Source organism: Varroa jacobsoni, unplaced genomic scaffold (genome assembly GCF_002532875.2).
Source record: "Varroa jacobsoni isolate VJ856 unplaced genomic scaffold, vjacob_1.0 scaffold_1460, whole genome shotgun sequence".
Lineage (NCBI taxonomy): Eukaryota > Metazoa > Arthropoda > Arachnida > Mesostigmata > Varroidae > Varroa > Varroa jacobsoni.
In genome coordinates, this window is record NW_019214362.1 from 20,794 (window position 1) to 45,179 (window position 24,386).

General features: G+C 39.6%; 1 protein-coding gene and 1 long non-coding RNA gene across 2 annotated transcripts; one reads left to right on the plus strand and one right to left on the minus strand.

Annotated features, from left to right (window-relative positions):
* Positions 1-4,790: 4,790 nt before the first annotated feature.
* Positions 4,791-8,421, plus strand: LOC111270274 (uncharacterized). The gene is made up of 2 exons (XR_002686227.2): positions 4,791-6,137; positions 7,039-8,421. It is a non-coding gene; the product is annotated as an uncharacterized LOC111270274 (long non-coding RNA).
* A 10,997-nt stretch (positions 8,422-19,418) lies between these two features.
* Positions 19,419-21,493, minus strand: LOC111270276 (uncharacterized). Its single transcript, XM_022850418.2, has 2 exons — positions 21,054-21,493; positions 19,419-20,296 (listed from the first exon to the last, which is right to left on the minus strand). The coding sequence occupies exons 1-2, from the start codon at positions 21,390-21,392 to the stop codon at positions 20,195-20,197; spliced, it is 441 nt and encodes a 146-aa protein (XP_022706153.1). The 5' UTR covers positions 21,393-21,493; the 3' UTR covers positions 19,419-20,194.
* Positions 21,494-24,386: the final 2,893 nt, after the last annotated feature.

Here is a 24,386-nt window from a genome sequence, read left to right on the forward strand (position 1 = left end):
CTATTTTGAGTTATTCGAATAGTACCCTTGTTTATGTGGGACGGCTGTTTGGAAATAGACTAAACACTCTATCAACTTCTACGCAGACATACGGGTATTGCTAACCCATGGGTAAATGTCGATAATAAACGCAAAGGTAAGTATACAAACTATTATGAATGAACACTCATTCAAAATAAATAAGATAGCAGTATCAATACTGCCTCAGATATGCGTATGAAGATGTTGGTTTTTTGGTTATATGACAGACTGAAATCGACCATTGCGGAGATCTTGATCTACTGAGCGTTATCTACATTTACTCAGACTAGTCTGGGAGATATGTTATTTACTTTAAATAACACAGGGAACAACTTGAAACGATGGTCGATATTGATGTTCGTCTTGCCTGCATCTCGTGATTAGTCTAGAAAAGGCGTACAAGTCATCTGGGCATGATTATTTCAACCTTCCTCAGAAAATTTCGCGTAGTATTTCGATACGCGAAAACAAAAATACTAGTACTCATCGACGATATCCTTATGACGAAATTTTTTCGACTGTTGTTCTAGTTTTTTCCACACCGGCAACAACTTCTCCATAGACTTCGTTGCCGTTGTCGGCGTGTTGGTAGCATTATCTGCTATTTTAGACGTCTTCCCTTAAGACCTTTAACTATTCGATTCTCACTAAGCTTAGAAACATGAGAGAAAAAGGTTGCTTCTGGGGTAATGCTATAATATGACTGAAGTATTGTTGTTGACGATTTCACAATCCAGACTTCGGGGCTACAGTTTGGGACCTAAAAAGTGAATTATTCGAAACTAGCTAGGGGCACACACGCTTCAGTAACAACCCTACTATACGAAACGTTAATGAATATCACTAGTCTGATTGGGTCATTTCAGTATACACGTATCGAACTCCCTGTTCTGACAAATCCTTATAGCCGTACATAAATGTGAACAGATTGTTTGAGCGATAATAGACGGCACCTGGCTCAAAACTGACAAAATGAGCGTCGTAAACTTTCATCCCTGCGCAACGCATTGCAAAACACGTAGACAGCTTATATCAGCATTACCTTTTGTCCTGAAAGTTTTTTTTATCTGCGTTTACGACACATTTTCTGCCTTCGGTGAATCGGCCACGAGGGACTAAGTACATTTGTTGAATATTACCGTCTGATGTACTACCATCTCAAGTGAGCTGTTACTTATAGCAGCGGAACACACAACATTAGCTTCGGCAACCTACAAGTATCTTTAAACTGATGCTACTTTAGGCCTAATATGAAAATAACCAAGCGCTGTTAACGACTTCACTTTCTGACTCGTTAAAAACTCACTTCGCATTTCAAACAGTAGCCATTGCCTCTGTAAAAATGTGTTACTAAAAATCCAATTCCCTACGAATGATGATCCTGATTTTTGCCTTTTTTGTTTACATACGATCATCGTTTAGCAATAATCACCGTCATCATCACCATGATTTCGTAATGCCTCTTGGCATCCGAGCGCAAATCGAGGGTTGCAAACTGCAAAACTCTATGGCGGTAGGTGCCAGCAGAAAATAGATCCACAGATCCAGTAAAATATATGTCGATCATTACCATAATGAACCGCATTTGAACGACTCGTCAAAGCAGATACTGGCCATTCGACAGTCACTTTATTAAATGTGGTGCCGCGATTTCCAAAGAAACCTTTCTTCCATAGTCAGTTCCGCGATTTTCCATGATGCATCTAAGCGTACGCGCGTAGACATATCGATTTTTGTAAGAGTGCCAAAATATCGATAAATTCTGATATTATCCTTCATTTCTCTGTGGACAAATGGTGAAACGAAAAATAGTATATAATTACGGAGATCAGATTCGTATGGAAAACACAAGGCATAATTTAAAACTTTTTTATTACCACCAAGGTCATTGTTGTTGTTGTTGTTATTATGAGCGCATTTTTTAATTTTCTTTCACCATCTTCTTTTTACGATGCAATTCGTGCCCAAACATCAACAATGTATTGGCGGCAAACGATAACGGCACAGACCGGTCGGTTATCAGCAACAAGCGCCTGTTATTCAAAACTAATTTTGATAACGGAATTACAACCGGACGTGTTTGCATACAAGCAGAATATAAACCTTTACGACCTGTGCTAAGTAATTGATTGGCTATAACCACACATGGGAGCTTTTCGTTGTCATTGAGAACAAGGATTAGCTTCTATTTAATCCAAATAATAATTATTTTTAGGCCAATATTTTTTGTATAGCTAGGTCTTACTCAGTGCTTGATAACCACTACAAACGTTTGCTATGTACAGCTGGAGAATCTTCTGGGGCCGATTTAGGTTAGTGGGAAGAAAAATCTTTTTTCAGGGTCAAATTTAGCCGGCGTTCGGGAAAATAAAGGGCTAAAATCCAAAACTGTCGAGCATTTATAATGGCTTCAACCTGTTTCCATGTTCTTAGGCCGTGCATACGTTAGTAAAAATAACATTACGGTGCCTATTTGATCGCTTTTAGCTAACTGCGCCGAGAAGCTGACAACCTATCAAAAAAAAAACAGGCAAGGTAAATTAAGGACGACGATTACATAATTGACAATACTTCACAATCGACTTTTATTTGATTAGTGGATTCTGTTTATTCAGCAGAGATAACATTATCTGTTACTGGACCTTGTTTCTACTTTTGTTCCCCATGTTGCATATTGCACTGAAAGGTCTAATATAGGAGTGGCACATGAAACGAAATAATAATTGCATGAATATAGGTAAACAGTCTATAAAAAAACATTTTTACAGATTATTATGCAGATAACGCCTATAATTATTTTACTATATATTAATAAACCTTGTTTTCTGTTATGCAAAAAAGGCATGCCTACATCTTGTTGCGAAACCAACGACCTTTTTTTCGACCGACCTTATGGCACCACGCAAGCTGGACGCTACACTACCCTCAATAGCCTTATTATCCAGCACATAACGGTCGTACCTACCTAAATAGGTAGGTACGACTGTTTCTTTTTTCCAATAACCTTCAGAACTAATCATAATCCGAGTAGAACCGTTGAGTGCTACAGCGCATTTTGCCACATTTCTACCGTTATTTGATTGCGTCCTTGTTGTCGTATCCAACGCGCGCAGCAACTATCAACGGCACACGGTACAATGCCGGCCCAATTTGGAGGTCGTTGCAGGCCCTCCTGGCCTGGCCAGTATTAGTAATGGACTCTAGCAGTCGGGTTTCGTGCGCCTTTAGTCAAAAGACGACTTGTGAACTTGACGAGACCCGACATCCGCTTGTCTGGTCACGAGTTCGCATTCAACGCGCCCTAAAAGCCATCGTTGTTAAAGATGTCACGTTTATGGGTGATTGAGACGGTCGCGGTGACAAGCACAAATGGAAAGAGGACGACTGTAAAACGGCGGTTACGTCAGCTAGCCGTGAAGAATAGAAACAGGCGGGCCAGAACAGATACTAAACCTGTCGGCTCTTAATGGAAGTTATTATTGAGAAGCTACTAAACAGTGTTCGCCATCAAGTTCAATTCCAGTTGGTGAGGCGTCTGACACGGCAATTCGTAGCTATGTTGACGCCAATTGGACGTTTCTGTTACATATGTTATACAGTGTTTCGTTATAATTTCTGTAGTTGTTTGTAGCCAGGCTGTGACGTAATCTGCAATTATATACGTATATAATACTTTGCAAATGATCGGGGCTGTCCCTACATTATTGAAGACAAACCCATTGAAAATAAGCGTCCTTAATGCCAACTTCAATTATCTTTACAGCATACTGTATTTACGACATGACGAGTATTTTTAGCTCAAAAATGAAAAGCGTCTGCCGTTTTGTCATAAGTATTCATTGCGTCACCCATGTTGGTTTCGAATTTGAAATGTTTCATCATTGGCCATTGACAAACTACGCGACACGTTATGATGATGATTATGATTCACCTTAATTTTTACTCTTGAAATATAATTGACTTTATAAATGAAAAAAAAGATTTTTTTACTATTCTTCTTTTATTCCTAAGAGCTTTAACTAAAAGAGCCCAAAAGCTGTTGACGACAATTCATTCAGGCTTTAGTAATATGAGTCTTCATAGGGCTTTTAATCTATACATTAGTTATAGAACTTATGCGTTATAAGCGGGGAATAGGCACGGGCCTGTCTACCTGCCAACTAAAATCTACAACAAAACAAATCTTCTCATTCTTAATTGACCACTACTACAGTCGTTGTTGCTTGCTATAATAATCGAGGATGACGCGGCGCTCTATAAGGCTACGCCTGCTTCAAGGCTTCGTTGGGTCACTCACACTTTTTTGTGGAACTACCACTAATTATGAAAGGCCCCCTTGGGAGTGCCGTTGTATTGAAGGAAGTGCGGTAATTCATTTCTTCACAACAAGAACAGTGACGAACATCGGACTACACCAACAAACAGCTTCTGTAATAAGCGCGTCATTTGCACCGTAATTCCGTGCCAAGCCGGGGAATATGTGTCATTTTGTCACCTTGAAACTTTATAGGTGGCCTGGTTTAGCAATAGCACGGTGAGTAGATCGACAAACGGAGGGACATATCTTGACAAGAACATCGATTCTATCGAATCCGTCATGTCGATGTAAACAATATGTCACTCATAGTTTCCTTAGGGTTATATCAAGGAGTGACAGATGTAATTTATCCCATATATATATATATATATATATATATGTATATATATATATATATATGCTGTTGCTGTTAATTATTTCCCGAAAAACAAGGTCAAGGGGGTGGCTGCTGGGGACCAAGGAACTACTATTTAATAAACTGGGTGCTACGAGGTAAGTGGCACGGGTAGAACATATTAGGGCGTGGAGATCCCACGGCGTTGGGCTGGTGGCGATTCTTGTACAGGTTGCGCAGTTAGATCGAGACGATAACGATTGTCGCTTGGGAAAGAGTCGTCTGTCTGGAGTGAGTAGCGGCTTGTATATATGTAGGTGAGACTGCGCCACAGAACTAATGCTATCGCGCCAGCAGACAGAGAGTGGCAGAAAAAAAATTGAGTATAGCTCAACGAAAGGTAAAGGCTTGCAGTTTAAACTGACATAAATCTGCTGGACTCTGATAACCAGGCAAGGTACAAATTTCTAGGAAAGTTTTTTTGTTATACATCTCGGAAACGTCACCAACCAACGGGCAGAATGGCGTTCGTAATTCCGATAATCAAGTCCAATTACGATCTCTACAACACTGATAAGCTCAGACGTAGTCAGAGCCAATCAGATTGCGGCAATAAAGGTTCCGGTAAAACGGCGTCTACCCCGTCTAGAAACCGTGACCACTCCCTTCGGTCATCGCACTCAACGCAGAGTATTTACCAGTCGCGATGGGATCTAACGAACCCTAACGCCGCTACTGGAAAGCGCTAACATATCGAGTATTGCCAATGTAAGTTGTCCAGCCAAAAAAAAATACAAAAATTGCCTTCACGGTCTACCGTATTTATTGTACGAACGGTTAATCCTCCTCAAAAACGGAATTGTGCGCATCATCTGCGGGACTTCGTACGCGAGGCTCCGGCTTCTATTGGCGTTTATCGAGTGCCATTGAGAAGCGATCGAACTGATGTCTCACACCTACTAAAAGGATTACCCAACCATCTAAGGAGTACGAGTGATTAAGGTAGCCATATGGTGTCCGTCTGCATCGTTAATGTCATAGGCAACAGGAAACTAGATAAGGGGTCACTACCCTGTACCTGATCAATTCGGGCGTTACCCCTATGGCGCCTAATTGTTAAGGGTGGCATCGACCACCGAGAGTTGCGTGTCGGCTTTCGGTGGAACTGATGCCAAATCTGTCTGCATTGAACAATGCAGGGCAATGCAGTGCGAAATGGGGCATCTAGGTCCAGGCTACGGATTCACGGTTACATCAGCGTTAATCGGCGGAAGTGTGCAAACTGTCGTATAAACAGCGGTTATTCTACAGGACGCGATTGGGTGAGACGGACAGTGTCTACGATTGATCTATGAAATCCATAAACGGGGAGAAAATTACAGATTGGCTTCAGAGACAATTTGATGACTAGAACTCTGATTCTGCCAGCGTTCAGTTGTTATATCGTGAATAAACTCAACATTGGTAAGGACAGATTCTGTTCTCCATTAGGTATGCCCTGGGAATATATGTGAAGTAGATATTAGAGGATGCGCTTTCTTTAGTACACTCAAATGAAAACAAATAATATTATAATAATTAAATGTTAATTCGTTTTCTTAAACAAATGAGAAACAAAAAAATCAGACGTGCACATAGTATATGCGAACGTTCGCATATCCTATGCGCGCATAGAACACGTTGTTCGAGTTCAATCATAGTAACGTTGTTGATTAACGTATAGGAAATCGCGCGAGCTGTAGGCTAGGAAATCGCGCGAGCTGTAGGCGCCACCATGGTGGTACACCGTGCAAGCAGTTACTAGATAACTATAATTATCTATTAAACAAATTCGATTTTTATACATTCTAGTGCAATCAATTATCAAAAATAAAGCATGGATGAGTAGTTCTAATTACCCAGAAATCTTGCTGTACCTAAAATGTGTGTTCTGGCGCAATTTTAGGTCTGATGTAACACATCTGACCTATGTTGCATTTAAGGCATTCAAGAGTTCAGCTTCAAGGAAAAATAGACAGCGCTTGAAGCGCGCTTGAAGCCTTAAATCTACACGTTCGATTGAGATGAATATATCAAGATAAGCGTGAATATCTAATGTTCTATCACACTTCTTGTGGGTAAAGGACGAGTATCCCGTAGGCGGTAGGAATACCACTGAATATGTTACGAGCTTTTGTTGACAATCTGTTAAGGAACTTTAGTCCTAATAGCCCTATGTGCGTATAGTTAAAGCGAGAAGCCTGAGCAAGAGGCCGCTAATTTTCGCCTGCTTATATTCTAGTAAAAATCCTCTTCATGATTTAAACAGATACTTTTTTTGTCTTTTATTTCTTTCATTCTCCCTTATGTTCGTCATTAAATCAAGCCAGCGGTCCTAGCAATTGGGTTGGCTGAACTGTATTCGAAGCATGCGAAATTCGTTGTAGTACACTAAAAGCCATGGAACAGGTAGTCGGTTGATCAGAGACGATCGTGTTCTGCTATTAGACTGGTATACGTAAAAGTCCAAATATGTTCCTTTGCCCATTGGTTCCTTTTCGTAGATTTTTATGCGACACACTCAGGCGGACTCGATAACTAGACACGGAGTATATTCCCGATGTCTGAGCGAGCGGAACCACGAACGAAATCACAATACGAACGTCTCGCTCCGGTGACACCCGCTGTTTACATGCCTAAAACATACTGGAATCCATGACACTGATCTGGGAGCTTGTGCACTGACTCTGTGGACTTAGAAGCAACAATAACCTTTTGATCAGTAGATGCATTCTGATGCTAACCGCTACAATGTCGGAGTAAATGCGACATACATCGATTCTGTGCGCATTTGAGGGTCATACATAGCGAATCGTCTATGGAACTAAGCGTTTGCAAACTAGAAACTGCCGAGAAAGCTAGTTTGCTTCCCGCGTTGCTTTCATTGAATAAAACATTGAAGTTTTCCGAAAGTTCTCATTCAGCGAATCACGAGTTATTTTTGTTAGCGAGAAAAACCTCGTTTAATAATCGTCTGCTTTTAATTTTTGTTGGCTAAGCTAAATTCGACTACCATTGTAGTGTTATCATAGTAGCGACCATCATAGTAATTTTATCACTTATTATTCGCAGTGGATACAGACATAGTATCGTAGACACCTACACAAAGGCGAAGCCTTATTTGCGCCCTAAAAAATTCAAATTAGATCACCGAGGGTTCAATATCACAGCAGAAGTTTATTAATTGATCGGGTTACAATGAATGAACGAATCTTACTGATTAATACAGACTGATTGTCAATAGAACGTATCTGACATACATTTATTTGCGTAACTTGGTCGAAGTACTACACGTAAAACTGGAAGTTGTTAATTACGACTCGTATTTAATGTTTATTATCAATTCGTTAGCTGATTATTTGACATGTGGTCCTTTTCTAGTGTTCCGAGAGGCTTCTAACTATACGCCATCTTCCTTTACGTTTCGGCATTTCCGCAACGAATATGGCATGTGCTTACGTAATAGAAGTGACACGTATTTGGTAGCGAATTCATTAAATAACGGTAAACATATTCAACATTTCTTGTCGGGCGTCTTTAGAAAATTATGGGACTCGTTCCTTGTTTTTTGAATGTTTAGTCAGAAACATAAGTTGCGGACTCACTTTACGGATTTTACGGCATCACTTCACGTAGTCCAATTTCACAAAAGCGCAGAGCTGGCCATGCAGGCAATTTCTCTAGGTACGTTTTTTTTTTTTTTTTTATTATCAAGAAAAGCACCACCGTATAGAAGGCGTTTAAATTTTGAACCCCGTTGGTCTACTTTGATGACTGAACCCTGAAACCGCACTCATAGATTCCACTATGTGAGTCCTCTCGGTGCACATTTCACTTGCACGGCACAGTGGGTCACCGACGAGCGTTTCCGATGTTTTGAGTCAGGTCCCACCTACTGCGGTATATTCCGCCCAGACTCTCCCGGCACGAACGAAGATTGATGACATTTACAAGGACGGGGTATACTGAGCTGTCGCAACGACCTCGTCGGTCCTCCGAACGAGCTACGACTATCCAGCGAAAGTCGAAGTTCTTCAGAGGGCTTAGGAGGGCCATGACTTCCTTGAGTAGTCTAAGCTCCGACGTTTTTCTTCAAGTAAAAGTGGTAGTTTGTGGTGAACGGGAAGATGTTACGTGACGATAATCAACACGCAAACATACCTCGTGTCATCCGTTCGCTCTATTTTTAAGGCCCAAGATAGACCACTTCCTATGCTAAGAGTGATCGACCGGCTTACGGCCTCCACTATATAAGCATGTCCGGCTTTCGAACTGGGAGAGGAAGATAATTAAGATGTTACGGGTGCGACAGTAGCAGCTGGTAAGGATCGTACCTCTTCCTTAAAGCTGTAACGTGTCGCAAACAGTGCAAAACTTATACTAACCTTCGCATGTTCCAGATGGACGTTGACGATTCTCCGATGTACTTTAGGCAAACTCTAAGCTATAGAGGACAAGCAGACGCAATTGGACATGCTTGACAAACACAGACGATAACTGAAGTGGCATCGGACAACGTACCTCTGGGCCTAGATTGACTTATCAACTTAGGCGTAGCTTCAACAACTAACACACCGAATATTCCTTTGGTGATCTGCAGATCGCTGTATCTTGAGACTGAATAAAAGAACCTATTGCTATATGCACTTTAGATTCTTCTCGTATGACCACCCAAGAAAAACCGGCTTTATTTTGTATCATATTTTACTTCAAAGAAACTTCATTAACACGTTTAAAAAAATCGCCAAGTAAGAAACATTAGCGCGCCTGGCAAATATAGAGAGAGAGAGAGAGAGAGAGACAAAAACGTATATACACCAAGTTAGGCGACAGACAAACGCACACATCTTGATAAGTGTCTTACCTGGCTGATTGTGTGCGTGCATTAGAGGACTACTTGTCATCAGGTCATAACAAAGTCGTTAGTTTAACACTTGATCACCTGACCCCTTCACGCCCATGATTGGCCGCTGAATTGATGGGTAAAAAAGTAATGGATGTAATCACTAGCACAAATAGACATTTCTATAGTTCCACAAAGGGAAAGCCATTTTGATAGAAGTTATGGTTTTTTGTCATCTGAATAGTGAGAAAGCATAGTGGCGTCGGTCTGTGCCTCCCGCCTGTGTTGTTTTGAGATACAGTAGCTTGGCGGTGGTTCGAGTGCCTCTTCTAAATATATATATATATATATATATATATATATATCTAGTGGCGTAGCCACTTATATTTTTAAGAGTGCTTTGTGACCTAGTGAAAATCGAAAGGCTTACGCTTTTATGTTTTGTTAGTAGAGCAGGCGGTCACATCGACTCTAAAAAAAAGGCTTGCAGTGAAGAAGCTTTTAGATTTGAGCGCTCCACAAACCACTGATTCCCTAAAGACTGATGTCACTCCTATAATAGGAAAAACATTTACTACAATTGGTACTTTTCTTTTTTACCTCCTCTTTTTTTTCTTACCTCTATAGAGAACGATATTGATTTTTGTATATAAGATTGATACTTCCTAGCAAAAATTAATTATTATTCTAATGTAAGTGTACCTTGCAAGTTCCCCTATACTGTGTATTGAAGAGTTTTGTAAAACCTTACGATATGGGCTCTCATAATGAAGGAGGCTTAAAGTTTGTGTTCTTCGCACTAAAGACACGGAACGTCAACATTTGAGCCATTTTGAAGAAGACTTGACTCTGCGAATCAGGGCATATCTTCATTCTACCACGTGCTTCTCCAAAACAAATACCTTTCATTTAGTTAATCTAACGCATGTACCTGAAGCAAATCACGCCCTTCCTTCTCCATACTGCTTCGTGAATGATAGACGTCGCTATTGACAGGTTTCTATAACGAGAACGTCACTGTTAATTGCCCGGAGAACCGTAAAGGTATCGGACTAGACATAGAACTATGCTTATAAAACAAAATAGAGTCTAATAGATCGCCGTAGTCCTTGATAGTAGCTTTTGATTGTATAGAAATGTCAACAGGTACTCACCCTTTGGCTGACAGACGGACGCTTGTCGTCTTTCACTTCCAATGACACCGTGCTCCATCGCTTATTTGCCAATTGTATGGTCTGCCATAACCGCTTCCATTTCTGGTGTCTCCTTTGGCTGCTTCCGGCCGTCGTCTCATCAAACACGTACGACTGAGTAATGATAAGTCGGATGCCGTTGACGCCACACGACAATGCTAACTGATATCTATTTTCTACATAGTGCCAACACCGTTTTTTTTTTTCATTGTTGTTCTATGTAGCCCACAGTATGAACTAGTTAAGTACGAGGGTCTCATGCGGTAATGATTGATCGATCTTAACGACATCGATTTACCGATTCGCCTATCCTGAAACACAGAGCAGCTGGCAATCAACTAGTAACTTTATGCCATTTCGTTTCTATGTAGGTTCAGTGATGCTAGGCAGAAGAAAAGGTCGAATATTTTGTAAGGTTCATAAGGTAGCTGTAGCATGCGAAGGGAAAATCGATTAAGCCTTAGAAACGGACACAGAAACAAATAGTGATCTGTACTTACCGGCGACGAATGTAGGTAGAAAGAAACCTCAGAGAAAAGTCACGTCTGGTATTAATCTTTGTCTAGGTGCCGTTTGTAAAAATGGGAAACAATCATCTGGTCACCGTGAATATTGGGATTTGTGAAACACCACTTAGCGAATATCCTGTTACGTTACTTTCTGCCTATTCTTTTATGAAGTATCGTTATGGTTGAATGTCGCGATAGCAAATTTTACTCTATGTTATGCCACACAATTTGTTTTGGAGACCTAATATGAGAGATTTAATAATATAAAAGCTAGTTAGATAAGCACACGACCTTCACAATTGGATAGACTCCTACTGACGATGCTTTCATTACATCGACATTATTAGGAAACCAAAGGGACTTCATATATACGTTTGATACCTACAGGCATGCACTTACCCGAATAAATGGCAAGCAATTTAATCAGCGTAGCTATAACATTATACCGTATACATTTCTATTCGTTTCGACCGAATCTGTCGGTCAAATATCTGGCTGTTCCGATGGAGGAATAAAGTTGCATGCCGTGGTAACTTGTTTCGAAAGTTGTCAGATGCGACGAGATGTGTCCATTTGCAGTGACCGTCTATCGAGTGGTCAACTGCATAGGAGTTCATATGGTCTTAAGAAATCGTTAAAATAATTATAGGGGCATTCCGTTCTACGAATTAGGACTCCTTGACGCACTTTACATATAAAGACCTATAAGACGGCTAATATGACACTTGTGAACCAGGGTCGTCAAACCTTATCTAGGTAGTCTAGATTATTGTCCTTTTAACTTGTCAGAACAGGGACATAACACACTGAAATGTTCGAGTAGTGTCATAATATAAACAAAAGAATATCACATAATGATTTTTTGGGGAGTGGAGCTTGCAAAAATCGATGCGAAAAAAGATGCGAAGTATAATCGTTTACTAGTAGCGAAGTAATCAGTGAAGGTCCAACATGTCTTCAATGAATCGCAGACAAAATGGGTTCTGCGGGTCCGTTCTATTTCCTTAGTTAGTTAGCTATAAAAATTAGCTGGTTCAACGTTCATAGAAAACGTTCAAAAGGTATAACTAGTTATTGCTGGTAAGCTAATCTTCCAAGTACTGCCGGTAATTCCAATCGCATCAGCAAAGCCCCAAGGGCTAACATCTCCCTGAACTACAAATTCAAACTTCAAGTTCTACTACAAATTCAAGAAGTTTAGCAAACTTGGTAGAGCTTGATTGTCTGAATTCACCATTAAAATTTGTGTTAAATTATATAGTTCCTGTGGATTTATAATTGGAATCGATAAGTAAAGTAAAACATCGTTATCGTAGAAGACCCACCATGTTGTAGGACTTCACTCAGTTTCAAATGAAAAATGTTTGTATTAGACGTATGGATACATTTCGATTCTTTTGTCCTTAGATACTGAAAGAAAAATCAGCGTAATGAGAACAAGATCTTAAGCTATGTCGTCTTTTAGCCAGCTATAAGTTCCCACACAAACGAAAGTTGTTTGCAATATTGTAAGTATACTGTATTAGTTCAAAAGAACGTTTTAATTCATAATAGAAACTTATACTGAGGACTATATTTTCTTGCTAAGTCTCGCGTATATAAAACTCCAGGGAATACAAAAAAACTGCTTTCCGCAAAAGGTTTCATACAGAGATGAAACCGCGCGATCTGGTCTTTATCAAACCAACGAGCGTCAGATTGCAGTTTTCATACAGGTTACGATTTCCTGGTTTTTTTTGGAGATATCAGGCTCAGTGTAAAAGATGTCTTATAAATACAGAGGAAGCGCACCAAGACGATGAGTTGATTTTTTAATTACAGCGGTAGGCTGTGGCATCTACTGAGCCCATTGGACACAACACACACAGAATAGCCCAATTTTTAAGCGACTGATTGCACCTAATTCTTTCAAGAGTATGAATGCAGGTATCCGTTAGGCCATCGGTCCCATTGTTACCACGAATCGAGTCGTTGATCAGATCGAATGGAAATAAAGGGATTGACCATGTTTTTTTTTTACTTGAGCTAAGTGTAGCGTATCGATCCATAGTTTCGGCGCTGAATTACCATTAATGAGAAATACCATAAGTTTTCCATATATATATATATATATATACACTCAAAGAGTCACACTAAAACGAGTTCCACTTCGGTTCTATACACTTTGTGGAAAAGCGTTTTCTTATGGTACATACTGTGAAACAAGCTATTTATTCGAACTGGAGAATACAGCAGAACGTTGAATTTAGATCTCACCGTTGAATTTGTTGAAAGACGAATTGCCATAAACCTAATGATATTGATTTTTCATGCTGAATCTTTCAGAGGACCTGTTTATGGGCTCGCTTTTTTCTATGCTTTATTATGCCCATATTTGCCACTATCTAAGTCAATACGGACCACGAATATGTTTGAAGTATCACTTGCATAGCGTTACCTTTGAGTAGTTTAATAGATCGAGGTACAGGCAGGACGAATTAAACGCCAATGCGGTGAAAGTTCTACTGTCATTGCATCGACGTTAGCACCGCTCCACGAAAAATAGAATGTTGAATCATTAGAGCAATCGGATGATGTCGTAGTTGTTCTCGTTCATTGTTTGTTGATGCCTTGTATTTGTTTACCTGTTTGGCAGTGTATGAGTATACGTGTGCGCTGACCTTTTTCTACCTAGTCTAACGTGGACCCAAAAAAAATTCGTCTTTATTGTCAGCGATCCTGGGAGCCGCTCGCGTGCACCGAACGAGTTTCGGCTCGTTTTGTCTCAAATAAAATTTCGCAGGCTGAAACAATGTTGGGATCGTTACGCTTCGGACGAGAAATACAAATAGACTCCACTTTTAGACAAATTATTGCAGCAGCGTAATACACGCTGTAGATATGCCCCCGTAGTGTGATGTGCATTGGTATTAGAACTTGGGAAATTACAGAATTCTTCGAAGTTTGAGATATTATTTCATGAGTCGTATTACTTCATTAGCTATTTACGATGTGCATCCGTTATAGAAATGAATGTACCCTGCTTGCTTCTCTGCCCAGGATTCTGGCTACCTGTGCGTCTTTTTGATGATCCTTCTTGATCGCGCCTTAGCGCTAGGCTTACAATATAAATCGTTTAAAAGCATGTTGGATTCCATCAGACGCCTGCCAGAGGATGCTCTTTGTCCTCGAATTTTCAAAACTTTATGGTAACATAAGATTCATTACATACATGAAACTTATTTACTAACAGATGGACAGCTGAAACGTATTGCAATTGATTTTTCAAGCGTAACGTTATTTAAATTATACCTTATAGTAGAGAGGCTAGTGGTGAATGCTTGAGCACTTTAATCTCAGTCTAACTGTCCATTAGATACAAATGCTACCTTTTTCTTCTCTAACATATTTTTGCTTTTTCTATCCTTCTGAATGTAGGGGTCGGACCTAATCACCTGCAGCCCTATTTAGGCGTACATTGTTGGGCCACAGTTTAACCTTGTCAGTAGAGGTTCGCAATGCTTTACCCATCCGTGAGGTGGCACTGCTTACCTGTTCAAAATGCAGCAGAATCCTCATCCCACCGCCATCTTTTACTTTGCTTGTTGTTCTGTTCGCAATGTTTTTTTGAGTTTGAGCTCTAGCCTGAAAACGAGGTCTCTTACTTCCGCCATAATTTTCTTTGATAAGCCAAGCTGCGTCCAGTTGAAAATATTTTCTCCGCAGTGACAACCCATGGGGGGAAGGGGGGGTCAAGTGGTAACAACGATGAAGTAGTTTTTTTTTTTGCATACCCCCTTGTACACACTCGCTATCTACAATGGACGAGATGATGCTTATGGTACATCGATAAACCCTGAAGTAGTTACAAAGTATGATGTCATGTCGTGACTATTGCTGCAAGGACAGTTGGGTCAGTTTTTTTTACGATTAGGCTATTGTCATCTTCATCAATAACTCCACATCTGTGCCGTAACTCCATCTGTGTTATGGTAACTTGCAAACGTACCAGACCTAACATGGACTTTTGCTCTATGGTCTAGTAATCAAAAGCATATTCAGTTCACAAGCATGTACGCCATACGTAGACTAGGAATAACTTAGGGTCGTGGTATGTACTAATGATTTGAATTTTTAAGCATTTACTTATCATTCCGTGAGGGCAAACTAACATATATACAGAGAAGTTACCGGTTATTCATTTATACCTGAGCGGTAGTGTATTTTATGCAAGTTTTTTTAATGCCTCCGGCTACTCCTGTCATGTAAAGAGGTTCTTAAATCAAATATTGGCATGGGCAATTATTTGCAACTTCAAAGGCGTCTTAGCTGGAATCCTGTCATAGTAGCTTGGTGTATCTTGGGTTGGCTTATACTGTGTAAATTTGAGGTACGTGAGTACCAGCAATAAGCCAACCGAAGGCTTTATGCCCAGCGAAAACAAAATATGTCGTCTTTAAATGTTGTAAAAATATCGTACAGCGTAAGTGCGTGATTTTCATAAAACAAATATTCCATTTTTCTATACTCCACCATATCGTAATCTTAGTATCATATCATAATATTGTATTTTGCGCGTTTTGGTTAAAATAAGCTTTTGGTTACCTAATTGTATCAACACATATTGGTTTGAAAGGAGCTGTCCGGTTCACTATGGCAGCACCCAACCCAAACGAAAGCGTTAACTGGATTTTTCTTGACTCTTCTGTGTAGACTATCCCAAAAAATACAGTGCCCAGAAAGAGCCTTTTAAGTGATGTTCGTGTCTATCAATGTCTTATAGACTTTATCGTGTCTCGATGTCGATATTTACGTGCAGCGTTGAATTTAAATGCATAGCCGATAGCCTTTTTCCTCTTCGACAAAAGAGCATCCGCTCGGTAACAGCCCTACCAGACAAAGCGAGTAGCAGACTTCTTGTTGGTCCTCAATTTGCTACGCCTAGATACAAACAAGCCGTTGCATTTGAAATTATAGAAAAAGAAATCATCGAAGCTGTCTTCAATCAATGAGGCAGGCACTTCTTAATACTATCCATTTGGACGTGTCTGCCGTTCAAGTAGGGCTGCTCTGTTACATCGCCCAGACGCTGAGCTGAATATAGCGTGGATAACGTGTACGACACGATATTTTAGATTTATATAGTCGATAAAAACATGAAGCGCATCTCGAACCATCATATCAGTTTAATAGACTGCCCTTGTCTTCTATTCCAATTGTTCGCAGCGGCCGGCACAAACCACAGTCCTACGACAGCTAGGCCAGCGACGATCTATAGTGAGGTGGCGACTTGATTTCTACCGCCATAGGTCCTGAACCATGTCCTGTCACCCTTCTCGCCATTTAAGATCGTCGAGACGCTTAACACTCTTCAAAATTGCGCATTTAGATCGCGACGATATCTCCGCCGACAGGCGCTCTTGTGATCACCGACGGACGCAGCGGCGGCTATGGCGATAGCCTAGGCGTTGACGGTGCTGGGTGTCTTATCAGAGCCACTGATGGCGGCAAAGATGGTAAAAGGCGGTAAAAGCGAGGCAACATGTGTCTAGACTGGTGTCTCTGTACTCCTTCTTTTGAGTGTCGCGGCCGTTTGGAAAGGGCAGTGGTCACTGTCGTGAGTAAATATAAAAGCCGGTTCGAAATAAACGTATCACAATTCGCTCAACAGCCTCTAAGGATTACTCGAGCTTACCTCATCTAAAAAAAAGCGACTTCAAAATCCAGCAAACATCAAGATGGCCTTTCTTGTTCCCATTATGAAGAACTTCAACCTCTTCCTGGTCGAGGAGAAACCGACGAGGAGCCGCAACATGTCGACCTGTTCAACAAGCTCTTCTGTTTCATCGACTTCATCAACGAAAAGCTTCCATGGCAGCCAGAATTCGTTGAATTCGATCAACTCATCGAAGTCAACCCGCTCCAATGAGATCCTCTACAAGAGTCGCTGGGATCTCACCAACCCTCTGGCGCGACTCGGGAAACTGGATGGTTAGCGGCTGCTGAAGAATTCTAAAATTTTCCCCCATTCTATGTGCATCGCCCACTTCACAGCCCAGAGTCAACCCAATGGACCCCTAAGTCCTATTAATGGCCGGGTCCGACACCGGGATTCTACGAACAAGTCGCTTAACGCGACATCTAGTTTTCTACGGACATCGCTTGCAGAGCCATACATTACCTGCACAGTAGCACTGTAGGTACTTCCGTGAAGCACTCAAGCATCCCTGCAGAACTATCCGGAATGAACCTGTTCCATGCCCATGTGGAGGAAACCATAAAAATTGCCTCCAACGACATGCGAAAACAATAAATATTGTTAACTGTTATTAAGTAAACAATGTCTTCACTTAGACGGCTAGATGTTAGCTCAGGTGATACATGTATTCCAACATTGCTCCACGTTACTCATTTTATGACTTTTTATATTCAGTAAATATTAAGATATACCCAACATGTGTGCATCGCTACCATCCTTAAGTTTAGATACTGACGACGATAATAACAAGTAGCTCGGCGACAAATAATCCTCTGCACAAGGAGCTGGAAGTTAATCATTTATAAGTTGAAAGATGACATGGTAAATAATGTGTGTGCAAGTGATCGTGCCACTACCAAACTGTTTACACTGAGACATCAACTAGGTTCTCATATTTAATTAGGTGCAAATGCCTATTTGCATAGTTGTCTTCTGTTCCCAAAACGCATTTAGATAGAAAATGGTAGGGCAGTTGAATATATAAATAAAGTCATAAAACACTGAAAAGTTAAAAAGGAAAAAGTTATATATATATATATAACTTTCGGTTATATGTGTATATGCTGCCTCGCCGATTTTTTATGCTTTGTTTCAAAAAAAACTGTACTAAAAAGAGTCATAGAAATTTTTTACATTTGCCTAAATTTCAGCTCATCATTGCTTCAATTCAAAAACCCAGTTCTTCAATCACTGATCATTTTCGAAATATCCTTTCTTTAATATACAACAACATTCTAATAATAAACTCGCGTCAAGAGATATTAATAGGTGCAAACTCCTTCAAACGTCGCTGAAATCCGTTACATAAAAAAAAAATAGCGGAAGCAAATTTTGGGCTAGTAGCAGGTCAACAACTTCAAAAAATCAAATGCTCGAAATGGTTCAAAAAGAGACCGTAAAAGATATAGAGAAGAGTAACGATTAGAGCTTATCTGGCAGGGTTAATTGGTAACTGGTATTTTCTTCCTGACAAACAAGTTCATTTCTGCAGGAAAAATGCAAAAACGAGTCATGTTGACACGTTTTTGAATCCTGCAAATCTGTACCCCATTGAGGCTCTCTCGATTTGCCTCATGGAAATTTTCCTTGGATATTCCAGAGGTCGCATGAAAACTAAGAGTAATGCAAACGACCGTTTTCAGGCAAAAAGTAATTTTCTAATTTCGTTGACACTTCGCGTAGGGTTAAAAATTGTATAAAAACAGACGATCGTTCAAATTCCGAAAAATGTGTCTCGCCATAAAGACTTGTTTTTTGTGCCGGAATAAATTAGAGGCTAAAGTCCGTATGTGCATATAAATATATCTTAATCGATTTTTTTTTGTAACTTTTATACTTAATATATAAAAGTTTCGAAATTCAGAGTATGGTTGCATCATAATGAGGCCCAAGCGCACTTTTATCGTATAGTGCAGACACAGAGGTCGTTAAATTGTCCTAGGAAGTGCCGTCGCATAGCCGCCACGACCGCCCGAGCTAAAGAGGCTTTTCTCTTGGGATTATATTAGGAGTTTCTTATATGGAACGCCGCTGACCCATAGGGAGATCTGTTTGCGAGCATTTCTTTCAGAATTCGAAAAATGCTTTTTATTTTCGGGGAAATGTTTGCCGTTTCATTTTCCAACAATCTTGAGCTTGTGTTATAGTCAATCGTCCGTCATAATTTCGAGCAGTTGAATAATTATGACCGATACTGAAGGCAAAAAGCACAGGTTGCTTTTCGAATTGCGGCACGATAGCAGTCATGTTGGAATAAAATGATGCACAGTCTAAAACCAAAAATTGTTTCGTCATTTACTAACCTGAATAGCTATCTGATCGATGGAAAAGAATTTTGTTTAACGCAGTACATTTTGGAGGTAAAAAAAATTGTTGTACTATGCTCTATGATGATTGAATGAGGTTAATTGGACTAGCAAAATGAAGACACCACGCGCATTCCTATTATTACGATATGATCACCCATTTAGAAAGATGGAAAGAAAACAAAGAATGATTGATAACCACTAGCTACTTTTCATGATTGGTCAGCGATAGAAACGTGTTGCGAACCGCCCACAAACTCATGTTTTGCCTTATTAGGGTCGTAATATTTGCACCTATTATGAACGTCCAAATCAAGCAAATATGATATGATTTATTGAAATAATTAAAGGAAAAAACTCCTTATTACACTTCCCAAATTATGTAATGAACAGCTTCATGGTCTAATATTGTCGTTCACCAGTAAGTCTATTAACCTTCAATAGAGGATGTTAATAGATTGTATCATGAGCTGTTGGCGACCTTTAATCTGTAGATCAGACATAGGAAGCAACTACAAGAGAAACATTGTAATTCCTTTATGTACCTGGACAAAGCTTTTCACCCCCTGCGAGCAAACATTAAAACCATCGGGCCTTCAATTTTTTTTGTTTGAAATGCATACTCTCATTGATTTTTTCTGTTTGATATGATTAAACTGTTTCTATTGTTCTATAGGTTCTATAGAAACCACGTAGAGTGCCCGGCTTTTAGTGCTACTTTATTAATATTTATAGGGATAGAAACTGTAGTTTCTTTTGAACCAATTATCTGTAGGCATAAACTGAATTGATGCCATAATATTAAACAAAGATTGTCAAAACAACATAAACTAATCGATTTATTTTTAGAGTTTTTAATTTTGTTGTTTTTAATTTTTCTAATTATAGTAGTTTCTATCGAACGATATATCCCCGACGCTCTCTGATACCGTTATCTCCATCGAATTCCGCATCATTATTTCGATCGCCGCTTGGTTCTTCGATTGGATCTTTTGCCTAAAACAAATGCCGAATTCCTTTTATGAAAACAAAACTGCTTGTAACAGGTTACTCGTTAATATTTAATAGTTCATATAAGTGAGAAGGCAAAACTGTTAAGTTATCTGTGGATATTCTACATTCCAATATAGATCAAGCACTTTATAAAGTAAAGTTATTGTCAGGAAACGAAAACCGAAATGGTTATGTAAAATGTGTACGTAGCTTCACGTCCAACGCCGCCGTTAAACATCAGTAAAGCTACTGATGTGGATTTAGATGTTTTAGATTTCGCGCTCGGACCTGCGAGAGCATTTGTTTGAAAACTGTGCAGACGATGAAGTTGGAACACAGCTATCATATCTAAAAATCTTAACATTTCCTGTCAGAAACGAATAACAAAGACCGCTTTTTGTTTTGTATTTCGGGGCCTTGGATGGACTGCTTGCGTGACGATCGACCACGTTGTACCACATCTATTTCACTATTTATATCCAAACCAAACATTGGCCAAACCAAAATCACATAACATAGTTCTGTCGAGCTCTTCTTTGCTCTCAAAATTTCGATTGTATTCTCCACGCCAAGAAATATTTTGAATTATACCGCCCAATTATATTATCAAGCCGTTAAGCGTTATGTCAGGATCCTCCGTTTTACTGACACTATTAAATAATATTCCCACTACTGTTCGCATTAAGAAGAACACGGAAGTGTCCGAGGATATTGTATGTGTATATGCACATAGGTTTTTACTGTGTGTTTGTTTACATGCCTGTTCGGCGAATAACATGTTGGCAGGATCCCCATTACCAGGATGCTCCTGCATCTCATGTTCGTGTAGTAGGCCGAAAGCGAAGGCCAAACATGAGGATACCATTAGGACGACGGCCATTGCAAGAAGCACGGCCTGCAGTTCGGCATAGCCGAGAGGCCCCACTGGCTTCACGACTCGTCGGCCTGCCATCCGCATTCCGAGTTTTTCCTGCTCATAATATGGATGTCCTTTGAAGCCATGCCGTGGGCCGCCCACAAGCTGGCTGTATCCAGAGAGAAATGTGGCACTGACGATAAGAGATAAAACTACCACTGCTACAAAATTCTGCATCTTCATGTCTTAGCAATTTGGAACACAGACTTCACGCCATTGCGAGCACAACTTCGTTATTCTAGGAAATCAGTCAAGCTTCAAGGTTCGCTGAAAAGCAAGATGAAACTCGCAAAACAAATTATGATAGCTTCGAAAAATTCAATAAAAGGCTACAACAAAACGACGATGAAAGGTAAGGATGCACGGTTAGCCTACGATGTATGACATATAATGGGAATAATCACCAGTTTGAGCTTAAATCACGCCCATGGCCAGACTAGCTGGAGCGTATCGTATTATATATGAAGAAGAAAGGAAACAAGTTAACAACAAGTAACATAACTTTTATATAGCTATAAACAATACGTAGTCATTGACATTATTTTACAGTTAAGACATCTCACAAGAAAGAATTGAGCTACCATCTGCCATCATCTGCGGGTTTTGAGAGCCAAGTGTTTTATGCTCAAAATTGAGTGAAAGATTTTTTTTTCACTTTTCGAAGGTAAATCTTCTCAGCACTCATCAGCTTCATTAAAGTGCACCTGAGGTTAAGTCCACTGAGATACTGCTAAATGCTGCTTATTACTTCTTACTTATGTAGCACCTCGAACATACTTTTTAGAGCTTTCTAATCGTTTTGCTTGTTCATGAAATTCAGTCGAATTTACATAAATATATATTCTAGAATAGGCTTTTTTTTTGTATCCTTGCGTATATTGGTATTACCTAATAGCTGATTATATAGATATATCAATTCTGGGATTATTTACTAAGGTCGCTTTCCAAAACAAAGTTGACCATAAAGAATACTTCGCATCACACACTCGATATTGGCTGTCAGTCGATTTTTCTTACAGTTTTTGGGATGTCTCAAAATATGGAAGTAGCTATATAAAAGCAGGTGTTAGGTACCAAGTTAATTTTAGTGCGTTAGCTAGGATGCTGTGGTCAAAAAAATTGTTGCCGGGCTTTTTCCTATATGCTTTAGAATGTTTCTTAATTATCTGCAACTTACTAAGCTGCTACTATAAATACATCTTAGATTCGAATCACTTTATAGTATTTGCATACTTTAACGGTTTGGAGCACTTTGAAGTGTGCATTTTTTACGTGTTAGAAGTTTGAATAAAGCACGTTCGTTTAAATGCGATTGGCCAGCTTCTCAGCAGACCATATAACAAACGACCAGAAATGACACACAATTAAAAACGTATTTTATAGGGCATTTATTTAAAAAACGTGCTATTGAACAAGTCACCGCCCTCGAAATATGTAAACATTATACTCGCAATGCGTGCTCCAGAAGATACGAAAATGCTTAATAATATTGTGAGTTTGTACCAGTTTTTCTTACGAGTAATCTCTGCGTTATCCTCGTTTCTCCTTTTCGCAATGCAAAAACTTCTGATCACAAATGCTTCGTCTCAGAAATTGCTTCGCTAAGCCTAAATCGAGTATGTTCAGTAAAGACAGAATGAGGTAAAGCTGGAGAAGTACCTGTGAAGGCTGCGTGGCTGAAAAGGTGAGCGCATTGACGTCCTGGTTTCCATCGTAGTGTTTGTATGTATTCGAGAAACGGAAGTCGAGAGGCATTTCAAGCTAAGGGTTAGCCAAAAAGAATATGAAAATCTAATGGACAGATAGCAGCGTGCGCACCGAGATCCCCATTACAGACAGATCTTAGTGGGATCGAATAATCCATAGACGGGTCTTTCTAGAATTAAAACTGCGATAGATGAGGCGCATCAAATCATGACAATCACACAACGCAAACACCAAACTAATCATATATTAGTCCTAAGATTAAAATATTCTAAATATAAGAGAAACATAAGTTAGAGGAACTATGAACCACAAAAATTACTTTGTAATGTAAATGTAACAATTGCGACAGATTCTCACGCTCTTGGGTATATCAGAAATTCAAATTCATAGTGGATTAATTAAGCAGTCACAACTGATTCCTATTTTGACTGAACGCTTCGTATGCTTTTATGAGTCTATTTTAGAAATACAGGACGCTTTAATTTAAAAGTGGACACTCTGAAAATTTTTAAAGCTCGAATATGCTGGTAAAATGGAATTACTGTGGTTCAGATAAGGACAGATAGGGGCGTCGAAATTTGATTAATTCAATGACCTGAAATCCAGATCCGATCGCAAAAGGGGCCCTTATATTAGAATCTTAGGTCGAAATTCCGCGGACCTTTAGGTAAATAGCAAGTCAGCTGAACTAGCACCATCTCGAATTCCGCTAGATTGCTTGATTATAAGGAGAAAAGAGTACGCTATGATACAATGAAAACGTACCGCAATATGTCGCTTAGCTTTCGGAGAGTATTTCTCGAATTAGAATTTGAGCTCTACGCCAATAACGCCAAATTTGCGGCCTTCATTTCAAAATTCATGGGTAACTAAACTGTAAGTTCAAAATTACTTTAAACTTAAAAGCTTCACTTTTCACTATCATCTATTTTAACGCAGGTGAAGAGGGGTTTCTTCATCTAACCCCTAATAAAATAAAAAAAAAAGTATGTTTTAATAATTTCATTAAATGAGCTAATTGCTGCATAATTACGTTGTTTCTAATGCGCAATTGTCGACGCTCAGTTACAACATAATGTCCCAGTGCACTGCGGTGTTTTGAAGGAGCCCTGCCGTCCCCTAAACCATTGATCATCTGTTTGATGTGATAATAATCGAAGAGCCTCTCAGACAATACGCGCTTCGTTCGGAAGGTGAAAACTCAAACGAGGCGTTTTCGTTCGAGGTGCCGTTTGTGCTATTCGTGCCAACAAAATAAACGAGTAAATGATTGAAAAGCATTTATTTATTTACTTATGCCCAAAGTGAACAAGGGAGTGTGCGCATGTTATCGATCGGAATGTTATTTAAACTAACACTATTTCGAACGGTATAAAGGTATAAGGTTAAATAACGCTAGTCTCAAGTTCAGACGACCGCGCAATGTTATACTACGGATGTTAAGCTGCAAGAACCTTTCCGTAGACAAGA

Bases quoted from the DNA above. Each gene is read 5' to 3' on its own strand.
- LOC111270276 (XM_022850418.2), bottom strand. From the start codon at position 21,392: ATGAAGATGCAGAATTTTGTAGCAGTGGTAGTTTTATCTCTTATCGTC. The intron at 20,297-21,053 runs GCATGTAAACAA...CATTTGTTTTAG, and splicing joins ACATGTTATTCGCCGAACAG to GCAAAAGATCCAATCGAAGA.